The following is an 11,303-nucleotide window of genomic DNA, read 5'->3' as shown; positions in this document are numbered from 1 at the left end:
TTACGTGATAAAGAAACTCAAAGGAATGGACGACATTTCCTTGAGAAATTCAAATGAATGGATTTAATACGCACAATAATTATTCAATGGTTAATTTACGAATGATTTTTATTTAAAGAAGTTACATAAAAAATGCTTGAAAGTACAATTTTTAAAAACATTTTCACTCATAGACATTTAAGTTTGGATAGACCAGCTTTTTCAATGGCCGCGCGTAAAACAGTGCAAGTTGCCTGATCAGGCTCTTGTTCTTGCCACACCATCAACATTTTCCGGCCTTGTTCAACCACGTCATTCGTTTCACTGGCAAAATATAATATTTCATCTTCCTGGAAAATTAATTTCGCCGCCACTTGTTTCCAATTGCCTTTCAATTCTTCGGCCACGGAACTAAGGAGTTCCTTCGTTACCAAATCACTGTTGGCCTCTTTACCCTCAGTAACTTCTCCCGCTACTAAAAACGTCAGAGACGGTAATTAAATATGAAATTAAGTTAATTAACAAGGGTTTTTATTTAAATTAACGAGAAGTGTGTTAATACTAATAGAAATAGAGTATACCTTCAGCAGCAGCCACTTCGTTCTGAGATTCAGTCGGAGCTTCTTCATTATTCCTTAAAAGTTCGTCATCACTGTCATCATCACCTCCGCTCGTTGCTATCTCTTGTTTCATCACGTGATCATCTTGCAATTGCTAAACACGCAAAAATAAAGAAAACATACGCAATTTTAAAGCTTTTACGCGTATTTTATTTCAATGGATGCGTGGGGAAATAAATGATTTAAACAAAGTAATTAATATGGATGCCGGTTAGTTCTTCTAATTACATTTTGGGGTAATTCTTTGGCCAACTTGTTAACCATGTTCTCCAGATATTTGGGTAAAGGAACAATGGGTTGATTGCTTTGAGTGAAGAAATGCGGACTCTTGTGCGATAAGAGACGTAATGCCCTCCAAGCAAATTGTCCATCATTTATTAATCTTTAAGTAATTAAATATATAATATTTGTTTTAAGTTTTAATTATAATAAAGAAAGCAATTAATGGCAATTACTTTTCTTTATTTTCAGCCTGTTTAACTGGATCACTACGACCGATAGCTGTATCGAAATAAGTCTCTAAGGAAGGCATAAAATGCCTTTTTTGAGAACGACAAGCTTCCCAATTATCAGGGCATAAATTCCAAAGACGATTCATTTCAGAGCTGAAATTAAAATAATTAGTAATTAATTAATTAACATTAAGTGAAATAAAGTAATGACTTATGGTCTTACTTTCCAATAAGTATTTTTTTATTTGCAGCTGCTAATCTCAACTCGTCTCCGAGTTTTTGTTTAATTCTTGGCGTTTTTTGGGCCATTTTGTTCACATCTTCTCCGGCCCTTTTAAAATCAGGACATCCATCATTTTTCCAATTATTCCAATATTCTTCCCTTGATAAAATATGCTAATTTATGCAAAAATAATTAATTACTATAATTAGTAACTATTTTAACTAAAAAATAATTAATTAATTAATTACTTCAACGTTTTTGGCAAATTTGGTTCCGTCAGGCGGAGTTTCTTTTAACAACTTGTAAATCATATCGGTTGTTTCTTTCACCCATTTACTTTGTTCGTCAGTAAGTAAATGTGATTCTCTATTATTAAATTAAATTAATTATAAAGTTAATTAATTTTAATTTTAATTTTAATCTTAATTTAACCTTACTGTTTAAATTTAATACTGGATTGCAAATATTGGAATAAAATCAAAAACTGGATTAACAAATAGCGGCGAAAATTACTGTCACTAAATTCTAACTCCAAAAGCTTAGAGTGAAGAAAAGGGTTAATTTAATTAATATTATTACGTCATTTAATTACTAGTTAATTTTATTTTACTTTTTGACTAGTTAAGTATTTAGCAAAGTAAACGGGTTTATCTTCGTCCGTATTTGTACTGTTCGTTTTAGGCGCTGGCAGTTTCCATTTAGTGGTCTTCATCTCGTCTAATTTGAAACTACTAAACGCTGCCAAAACATTTGATGAATACTGCAAAATTAAACTTAATTAGTTTAATTAACTTATTAATATTAATTAATATCTTTATTACCGAAGTAAAATGTTTCCAGTTAACTTTATTATAACAAAGAAAAGGTTGCCTAAAGAATTCTTGAAGAGACCAGAATTTACGGTAAAGATTGTAGTCAACGTTGATGTTACTAATTATTAAATTGTATTTTTTAATTAATTAATTAATTAATAACTTTGTTTATTATATTAATTTTTTCAAATTTAATTATAATTATAATTAATTATACTTTTCAATTTCTCTCATTTCTCCTTCTTCCATCGGTTCATCTTTATCATTGCTAAGTTCGTCATCTTTGGTGCTATAAATGGTGACATTATCTAAATTGAATTCACTGACGATGTTTAAACCGGATCTTTCCGATAATGGAAAGAATCTAGCCAAGAAAACTAAGATACGTCCGCAGAATACGGTGTTTTGAGATCGGGATAAACGTCTCAAAAGATCTAATGGATTATAAAAGGTGAATTATGAATCAATTTAATCATAGCAGACACAAAAGTTACCGTTGCAGGATCTCAAAAGTTGATTTTTGCAATGTTTGAAGAAGAAATCCTATAATTTAATAAATATTTAAATGGCAATTACTTTTATATTGATTAGGAATTTATATAATTAATTAATTAATTAATTAATTACTCTTTTCCAAATATCAACTCTGTCTTCTACGAGTGAAAAGAGTTCCTCACATTTATCCAAGGTTAGAGAATCAAACATGTCACTAAGAAGTAGCAAAGGTAAGCTTCCAGAGCATGCATCTGTATTTTATTTAAATTTTAAATATTTTTATGTTTTAATACTTAAATATTAAAAGATAACGTACCCTTTTCCGCCGCTTCAATGGACTGCTGTATAATATGTTCAAGTTTCTTGTTTTCAGCTCCGTTAACGATGGCCTCATACAGAATTTCTCTGAATGCTTGATCAACTGTTGTTTTTACATCATTTTCGCTATTTTCAAAAGAAGAACGTGACGTGATTAGGCTATCGCTAATTATTTAACTGTTTTTAAATATACCAATTAGGGTTTACAACGCTCTGGTATTTTTTAACCAATGGTTCAATGTCTTTTCCGAAAACGGCTTTACGAACTAATGCATCAATCTCAGTTTTTAAAGTTTGAAATACAAAGGGAACGTTTTTCGACGATGAGGAAGGGCCTTCTTTAGCTACGGAAGATGACATTATCATCCGAAAAACTTAGATAATTAAATAATTAATAATATTAATCAGTCAAAGAAATTTCAAAAAATAATTCAATTTCGATTTTCGAGAGACCTAACAGATTGTCGTCTGCTTATAATTTCAACTTGGAGGTTGTCAATCTTACACGGTTTTCCATTACCGTTAAGAGTACTCCTTGGAAAATGCCAACGGAAAACGCCGGGTTCAAATTTTTCAAGGAGAGCGGCCGAACCAATAGGTTACCCATTCTACAACGTAAGGACTAATTTATAATTAATTAAGTAATGAGAATTATCTCGAAAGTTAGCTTTAAATTTACAAACTAAGATTCAAATAGCATTTTTAAAAGTTAACGCGTTTTAATATGAGGCTTGACTATAGAGGATGGTTTCGTAATTACTTCCCGTTAAGCCTTGGTCACCCATTGTTTCAAAAATGGGTAGACTTTGTGTGTTTTTAAACGAACTTTATACCATAAAGACTAATTCGGTATTGAGGGAGGCTTTCTGTGCTTTGACTGAAGAGATGAAACGTTATATAACTTGAACTATCATGGAAGTGGCTCAAGTGGACTCTGTTATAGACATTAGAACTATTTCTACACCCAATTATGTTTCAACGTGCAACAATGGACCACCATCACAACCTTGAACCTCGTACATCCAACTGAGGATCACCATCACAACCTTGAACCTCTTTCAACAGTCACCACTTTCGTAAGTACTAACTTATCTATATTGTATGAGTGAAAAATGGAAGTTATTTGAATGAATTGTGAATGCTTAATTAATAATTATACTTTATAATAATACTGCTAAGAAAAATACATCGGGGAGGGGGGATGGCGGCCTTTTTTCGGGTCAAGGTCATTTATGAAAGGTTATAAACCGTAATAAATAATTAAACGGATAAGCTTACGTGTTAGGCTTAATCGTAATCGTCCTTGCAACGCGTTAAGATATCATAATAAATCGTGAAAAAATGACACCTGGTTTCGCGTTATATTCAACCAAATGTCGAAGATCTCACGGAATAAGATAAAAACAATTTTAAATTGTATAAAACTAAAAGTATATTAAAGGTAAGAACACATTAGTTTTAACTCGTTTTCCCAAAATGTTCCAGTCTTTGGTTTTAATTTCAATATGTATTGTGGGGACAGTATGGGGCCACGGTCGCTTAATTGACCCTCCTTCCAGGAGTTCAATGTGGCGATACGGTTTTAAAAACCCCTCTAATTATAATGACAATGAGTTATTCTGCGGAGGATTCCAAGTTAGTTTCGAAAAAGGGGACGAACTAAATTAGCTTTAAGTTTAATTTAATAAACTATTTCAATTCCTCAGCGACAATGGGGTAGAAATGGCGGGAAATGCGGAATTTGCGGGGATGCTTGGGACGCGCCGGAACCAAGGGCTAACGAAGATGGCGGCAAATACGGAAACAAGATTATCGTTAAAACCTACAAATCTGGGCAAACCATTACCGCTTCTGTTGATTTAACTGCACCGCATCGTGGATATTTTACCTTTAAAATCTGTTCCACCGATGATGGCAAGAAAACCGATCAGGAATGTTTGGATAAAACTCCTTTGCAATTGGCCGATGGTTCGGGAGACAAGTACTATCCAATGGGAAAACAAGTTTATAAAATTGATTTGAAACTACCAACTGGATTCACTTGCGAACGTTGCGTATTCCAATGGCATTACAGAACTGGTAAGTCAACTTTTGGACTTAAGTACTGAGCATCCTTGGAAAGGGGGAAATTGAACCAGAGGATGTATCCATTGATTTTATTGATTGAACTTTGACCCACGAGTAATTGCGTTAAAATTAAAGATAATTACACAATAATGTATATTATTTAGAGACCCTAGTTACTAGAGGTTAGATTTATTTAAAAGTAATGTCAATTAGTTTCGTCGGAATGATACTGGGATGGAGACACGAGTCGTCACTGCAACTTGGTCAATAATTCTTTTTGAAAAATATTTTTTATTTTATTTTATTTTTTGGTGTTATTTGTGAAAGCCCGACTTGGGTCTCAAAGAGTAACCGAATTTGTACTTGTCCTTAGGCAACGTTTGGGGCAAATGCGAAGATGGTAGCTTCAAAACCGGATGTGGCGCTCAAGAAACCTTCCGTGGTTGCGCCGATATCCAGATCACGAAATAAATGAATAAAAATAAAGTTTAAATATTGTTTGAGTTGTTCCTATTTTATTTTTAACATATCTTCAACGTGTAGGCGTCGTTAAGCTTAAATAGGCTTAACAAAGAGTCTGAAACCTAACGATCTCCATTCCTTGAAAAGTAAAAGTTAACACGATAAAGGCGGGACCCCAATTCCTACAAAAGAAGGGTTTTCCGGTGTATTTTCTGGTTTTTCATTCCTCCCACCTCTTTGACAAGTTGTAGAACGAGTCGAACACGATTTTCCCCCCAATTAAAACAACTGAAAGTCGAAACTTTTAAAATTTATAAATAATTGACGTGGGACTTCTGTATGAAAGAAAATCCTCTAAAATTTTTAGGCCTAAATTAGTCCGGGTAGTATTATTAAGAAACGTTATTTCGAAGTTTCTTTAACCCTTTAGAAGGAAAACAAACCTCAATGAAATTCCACAAAGGTTTCCGCATTTTTTTGTTTATTGTTTGGTTTAGTCAGGGATAGATTTAATTTAAGAAGTAGGAATGGAGAACAGAATAGTCTGAGCGCGCGTCAAAGTCCCGGACCCCCCATCCACGGGACGGAGGGGTATGAAAGAAGAGGCGGGGGGGGGGTCATAGCGACAGAGGTAAAAATGAATTACGTATTTTTCGTCGTCCCCGTCAGCAACGTCATCAAAACGTGGTTTAAGTGAGCAGCCAATAAGATAATTTAAACTTTTCGTTACGTGTTGGAGGGAGGGGCTTTATACTGGGTGGTCTGTGTGTTGGACTGAAGGAAATACTAACCGTTCTCCATTCCTACTTCTAAAATTAAATCTACCCCTGATATAACTTATATTTTCATACTGTAAAAGGTTATAAAACGAAGTACGACTTGTTTCAAAATCCCAATTTCAAAATATTATACGATACGAGTGACACTTGTTAGGGAAAAAGGGGGGGGGATCAAGATAGAGGTTTGACATTTAATTAAAAGAACGGGGCGCGATACGCAATCAATGTGTTCTAAGCCGATGTTTGCCGAATTCCCCCCACCTTATTTATTCAAGAGATTAAATCGACAGATAGAAGAATAAGCTAGCCTAAGAAGAACAGACGGAAAACTAGTAAGAGAGGATTTCCTCCGTCAGTCCGTCCCCCTTATTAAGAAAAATCTGTAACGAAGATAAAAAAGGCGTCTACCGATAAATCTCGCTTCCCAAGAATCTTTACTCTTTTCTCGGAATTAATTTAATTTTTTTTTTCTGGTACCAAAAGTTCAAGCGACCCATTTTCGTTGCGATTGTCTAATTATTAGAAATCGCCTTAAGAAAGGTCTAAAGAGGCTGACGTTGTTATCACACGTGTCTAAGCCGCTTGTCCTACAGACTAAGGAGAAAGAAATTTAGAAGATAGACCTATTCTGATAACCTCTTATCGTTGATGGCTTGGAACACTTTCAATTTATTTATTAAAAAGCAATTAATTTGAAAATAGGGGTGTTTTCAATTGGTCAGGTCAGAGAATTTCAAAATAGGTCTTCGATGGTCCAGAGAACTATGACTCTTCCCCCCCCCCAAAAAAACGGGCCCCGGAAAACTTGACGAGAAGGAAAGGAAAAGGAAAGCAAAGGGTGGGGACTACTTTTTATCCCTGACAAAAATATATCTCTTTGATTTACGAGCATTCGGTATGTAACGAAAAGAGAACGGAAGATATTTTTCTCAGGGTGCGAGCTCGGCTTATATTTCTTATATAAAACGCGGGGGTGTTAGTAGTATACTAAACTTATAGACCGTCCCATTTGGAGATTTCCATAGGTACAGTACCAAGTCTCTTTCCACGTATAGCGCTACTTATCATTACTTTCACCGTCCAATGTTGCCAGCCAACTTTAGTTTAGTTTGAGAAACGAAAGAGGGCGTAACAGTGTCACACGTGATTTATCCGGTCTTTGGCCAAGTTTAATTTTCTTTCTCGACGCCTCACCATAAGTTTCCCATAATACTCTGGCCCCAAATTGTATTCATAGTTCATTCAGTGTTGCTCACTTACGGTCATAAACTTACGCTCCTACATACGTGTAGTTCATCCCTTTTCTCCGTCCATTCTTTCGACTGTCCAAATTCGGGGCTATACGATCAGCGATGACCCTTGCACTACCAGCACATTTTTTTTTGTTGGTCCAAGCTGGCCACTATATAGGCTTGGGCTACTTTTAAAAAAGTTTTTTTGTTGGGGAATAGTTTGTGGGAGGTATGTTTCTGGGCAAGCGCTCGATTCTGTTTCTATCAATTCATCATTGTGGCGACGAAGGGGACAACGAGACACTCTTTTTTAAGGGGAAGTAGGTGGTCAGGGTGGCAATCTTGGTCCAGCCAGCAATGACGAATCGAGTAGAAAGGGGTTCTCTTAAAGGCCGACTTCCATGTGGTTCTAGCGAACTGAAGATACGCAATAGAGAATTTCCTTCAGGGGAAAGCAAAATTTCGAGAGGAAATAAATTTGAAAGGATTTCTATTGTTCATCTTCAGTTCGCTAGAACCACATTGCACGGCTTTCAATAAGCGAGAGCCCTTCCAACTTTTGACCCAGCGGGGTTTCGAAAATCGGAACGGTCGCTGGGACATTGTTAGTCCCGATGCTCGGTTTTCAGTTCGCTAGAACCTTTTTCGCTGGAAGTCGGCCTTTAAAGGAGAAATTCGGTAGAAACGCTAGATCCTTTGCGGAACTTCTCCTTCATTCACTTCCCATTTCTCCTTCCGTATTTCCTCTTCAATTCCTCCGTGACGCGTGGATTCAGCGCGAGCTGAGTGAGGAGAACGGATGATCTCGGAATTCTTCCTCTTCTTTAAATGGAATGTCAACTCGTACGCGTGATTTCTCGCAAATGATCTTTTTTTTCCTCTTCCAGGTTGTGTAGTTTTTCTTGACTCGGAACCCTTTGTCGTATCTATCCTTATAGGCCTACTATCTCGCTTTGAAATTGGGTGATATTTCACTTGGTACGAGACAAAAGAAAACATTTTGTTTTGTTTTTTTAGTTACTTTTGAAGGTGAAATTAACCTTTTAATGGAGGAGGAAGGGGGGTTGGTAAAAACCACAAGATGGGAGAACTCTGTGGTTAATTTCGTTTGGGATGAGGTGGCCCCTTTTTTTGCGAAACGTTTAGGCTTATTAAGCGGTAGTGTTGTGTTGCGTATATACAGTAACGTTCTGGGTTCCTGACTTCAAAGGGAAATTAATTAAGCGAAAAGTAAGGATGCGAATTCTCTCTTCTCTGTGTTAGCGTAATTTTTAGGCAATTTAGTTAAGCCTAATTTTGCATTAACTATATAATTAGTGGCGCGTAAAAGACTAAAGGCGAAATTAAGCGAAAAATTAAATTCCTCTATACGTTGAGCTAGTGTTCGTTTGAATATAAGTAATAGAGTTGAAGGCGGCGGCGCGGAGGGGATGTGATGATATTATTACAATGGTGAACTTGCTTTCATACTGTTACCTTTTAAGTAACGGACGGACTTCATTAACTTTAAGTTAAATGTCTCGCGTAAATATGATTACTTAAATTCTTTAAAGTTATATTATATTACGTAAAGTTTCCTTTGATCATGTCGTCCGCTTACGTTACGTTTTTATTACAATTTATGTAAGAGAATGATCATATTCGGAGTATATATGGCAAACTTTCGATTTCATCCAATCTTTTGATCGGTATAAGCTCTATTCCCATTCAGTATTAGGAGATATCTAACTTCCTGAATAGATACCGATACGGATTGAATATTGGGAAGGAAAACCATTAAATATCAAGCAAAAATGCCTCGGAAGCGCTATTTTTTCACTTTCCCGCTGGTTCCTTTTTCGCCATTATCGTTTATAAAAGCAAATCCGAGTTTTCGGGAGAGCCTATGTCCTAATATCAAAAGGAAAGAATCAAAAGATAGGCGGAAAAATGTATAGTCCAAATTTCCTCAGGCCTATTTCCGAAGTCTCTCTTCCTCTCTCGCTCTGTCGATCCCAAAAAAGGAAATATAAGATGGAGGATGGGGTTTGTGGTGCGGGTGCGAGAGAAGTCTGCATCTGACGTTTCTGAGACTAAACAAAGTCGTCATATCCTTAGATATCGAGATATTTATTCTTTTCCTATAACGGAGATACAAGAAGCGCGTCATACCTTGGAATAAGTAACTAGGAGATGTCGTTTGTCTATTTGTACTCATGCTGATATTCCAGGGTACGTTTTTGGGCCACGAATACTATGAGGCTACATTTGCAAACCTTCTCTAGGGAGTTGTGGTGCTTATCATTGCCTTGTCAAACATTTTAGATTGAAGGAGAGTAGGTTTTGGTACTTCCCTACGTTAGTTACTTCATGACCTCGTAGCCAATGGGAGAATGGATAGTCAAACCCCGTAAGAAATAAAAGAGCGTAAAAGAAATATGACCTAAAAACGTTCACTCGCCATATAGCGAAACTTTTCTTTCGAGGACGGACGAACGGACGGATGAGGAGGGAGTTTGCTCGGCCATCGGAAGACCTCAATGTGTCCATCTAGGTTGAAATGAATACCGCTGAAGGCCTTTTACGTTACACTTTTCCTGACCACCACCCCATCCATGCCATGCACACACTAAATCGCCCCACCACCGCGTACTAAAAGGGAATAGATAAATTTTCGTCTATAAAACAAGATGCCCGAAACAGTTCTCGGAATAGGAAAATAGGTCAAAGGTTTCTTTCCCTATACAGACATTTAGAGAATCGCCCTTAAATATACTAGCTATTAGAAAGCGGTTTATAAGTAGAGACAGAACAGCGAAGATATTTTTATAATTGTAAGATTGGATCGAATATGCTTCAGAACGAGATACCTTAAAACTTAAGACAAGTCGTAAAGTTTAAATAAATGTATTTGGCGGGTTGGGCTGATGGTGGGTGGAGAGAAAAATGGAAGGAATCATTTTCCTTCTTCAGTTCTTCTAGACTTTGCCATTCTTTAAAAGAAACTAAAAAGAGGAGAGAAGAGCGAAAGAGAAAGAAGAAAATTTTTGATATTTCCGCCTCCCGGTTTCGTTTTTCGATTCGCTGCCTTTTCCTATCCTTTTTTTTATTCTCCATTTTTCTCGACTTCCTAACATTGCCACGCAACCCTGCAAGACGCGCAAAAGCTCTATTTCTTTTTCTATTATATATTATTCCGTTTTTCATTGTTCAATGCCGAGTTTCTCTAACATATCTCAAAGATATCTAAAAACAGCCAGCACGCACTAAGCTACAAACTTTAGACCATTTTTTTTTAAAAACTTCTTTGAAAAGTCTTTGATTTCAAACATTGATCTATCCCAGTCTCCCAGAGTTCTGAAGCCATTTCTATTTCGAGCTAAGCAGAAAACATTTATCAGATTGTTTCTGTATAGTTTTTGTAGCCCGGGTATAGCGAAATGTTATATAATGTTCATTATTTGTGACGTAAATCGAGGGATTCTTTGGAAATTGTGTTAAAACCCATTTCAGACGATCCAAAAGATGAGTCAGGGAAAAAAACGTGTATAATTGACGCTTTGAAATCAGTTGAAATATAGGAATTAAAGTCAGCGAAATCAGTTGAAAATATAATTAAGCTTCGTCTGATATTGGTGGTTACCCTCTCGAATTAATATTCACGTACGATTGACTCAATTGTAGTTGATTCAGCTATAGAGTTGAGTCAGTAGATTCTGTCTGAAAAGAGCTTAATCCTAATCACGATTGAGTGTTTTATCCGGTAGATAAATCCGTAATGAAACATATCACATGCTGATAGAGATTAACGGTTTAATTTTGATTTATGACCGGGGTTAACTTCCAGGGATTTTAAACAATATAACAGGATCCAGTCTTATCACA

The 11,303-nt window shown here is 36.1% G+C and overlaps 2 protein-coding genes across 3 annotated transcripts; one reads left to right on the top strand and one right to left on the bottom strand.

The window, feature by feature from the left end:
* Positions 1–90: 90 nt before the first annotated feature.
* Positions 91–3,360, bottom strand: Hpr1 (THO complex 1-like protein Hpr1). 2 transcript variants are annotated; one of them, XM_089840847.1, is made up of 14 exons: positions 3,093–3,360; positions 2,898–3,025; positions 2,714–2,832; positions 2,581–2,629; positions 2,304–2,520; positions 2,096–2,204; positions 1,885–2,034; positions 1,712–1,812; positions 1,523–1,640; positions 1,275–1,447; positions 1,055–1,204; positions 828–981; positions 561–693; positions 91–454 (listed from the first exon to the last, which is right to left on the bottom strand). In XM_089840847.1, exons 1-14 carry the CDS (start codon positions 3,263–3,265, stop codon positions 168–170), a joined length of 2,061 nt encoding a protein of 686 aa, XP_089696973.1. In that variant the 5' UTR covers positions 3,266–3,360; the 3' UTR covers positions 91–167. The 2 variants fall into 2 exon arrangements, with proteins under 2 accessions (XP_089696973.1, XP_089696975.1); XM_089840849.1 differs by having other exon boundaries at positions 91–451.
* A 928-nt stretch (positions 3,361–4,288) lies between these two features.
* On the top strand, positions 4,289–5,549 carry LOC149717833 (uncharacterized). The gene is made up of 3 exons (XM_089834552.1): positions 4,289–4,534; positions 4,606–4,978; positions 5,340–5,549. Exons 1-3 carry the CDS (start codon positions 4,376–4,378, stop codon positions 5,435–5,437), a joined length of 630 nt encoding a protein of 209 aa, XP_089690678.1. The 5' UTR covers positions 4,289–4,375; the 3' UTR covers positions 5,438–5,549.
* Positions 5,550–11,303: the final 5,754 nt, after the last annotated feature.

Source organism: Phalangium opilio, unplaced genomic scaffold, assembly GCF_054372755.1.
Source record: "Phalangium opilio isolate 3A_F unplaced genomic scaffold, DU_Popi_V2 ptg000003l_1, whole genome shotgun sequence".
NCBI lineage: Eukaryota > Metazoa > Arthropoda > Arachnida > Opiliones > Phalangiidae > Phalangium > Phalangium opilio.
Note: the sequence above shows the minus strand (reverse complement) of the source record. Positions and strands in the feature narration are given on the sequence as shown.

Bases quoted from the DNA above. Each gene is read 5' to 3' on its own strand.
- Hpr1 (XM_089840847.1), bottom strand. From the start codon at position 3,265: ATGATAATGTCATCTTCCGTAGCTAAAGAAGGCCCTTCCTCATCGTCG. The intron at 2,833-2,897 runs GTACGTTATCTT...AATAAAATACAG, and splicing joins CATTGAAGCGGCGGAAAAGG to ATGCATGCTCTGGAAGCTTA. The intron at 982-1,054 runs GTAATTGCCATT...AATTACTTAAAG, and splicing joins CAGGCTGAAAATAAAGAAAA to ATTAATAAATGATGGACAAT.
- LOC149717833 (XM_089834552.1), top strand. From the start codon at position 4,376: ATGTTCCAGTCTTTGGTTTTAATTTCAATATGTATTGTGGGGACAGTA. The intron at 4,535-4,605 runs GTTAGTTTCGAA...TCAATTCCTCAG, and splicing joins TATTCTGCGGAGGATTCCAA to CGACAATGGGGTAGAAATGG. The intron at 4,979-5,339 runs GTAAGTCAACTT...ACTTGTCCTTAG, and splicing joins CCAATGGCATTACAGAACTG to GCAACGTTTGGGGCAAATGC.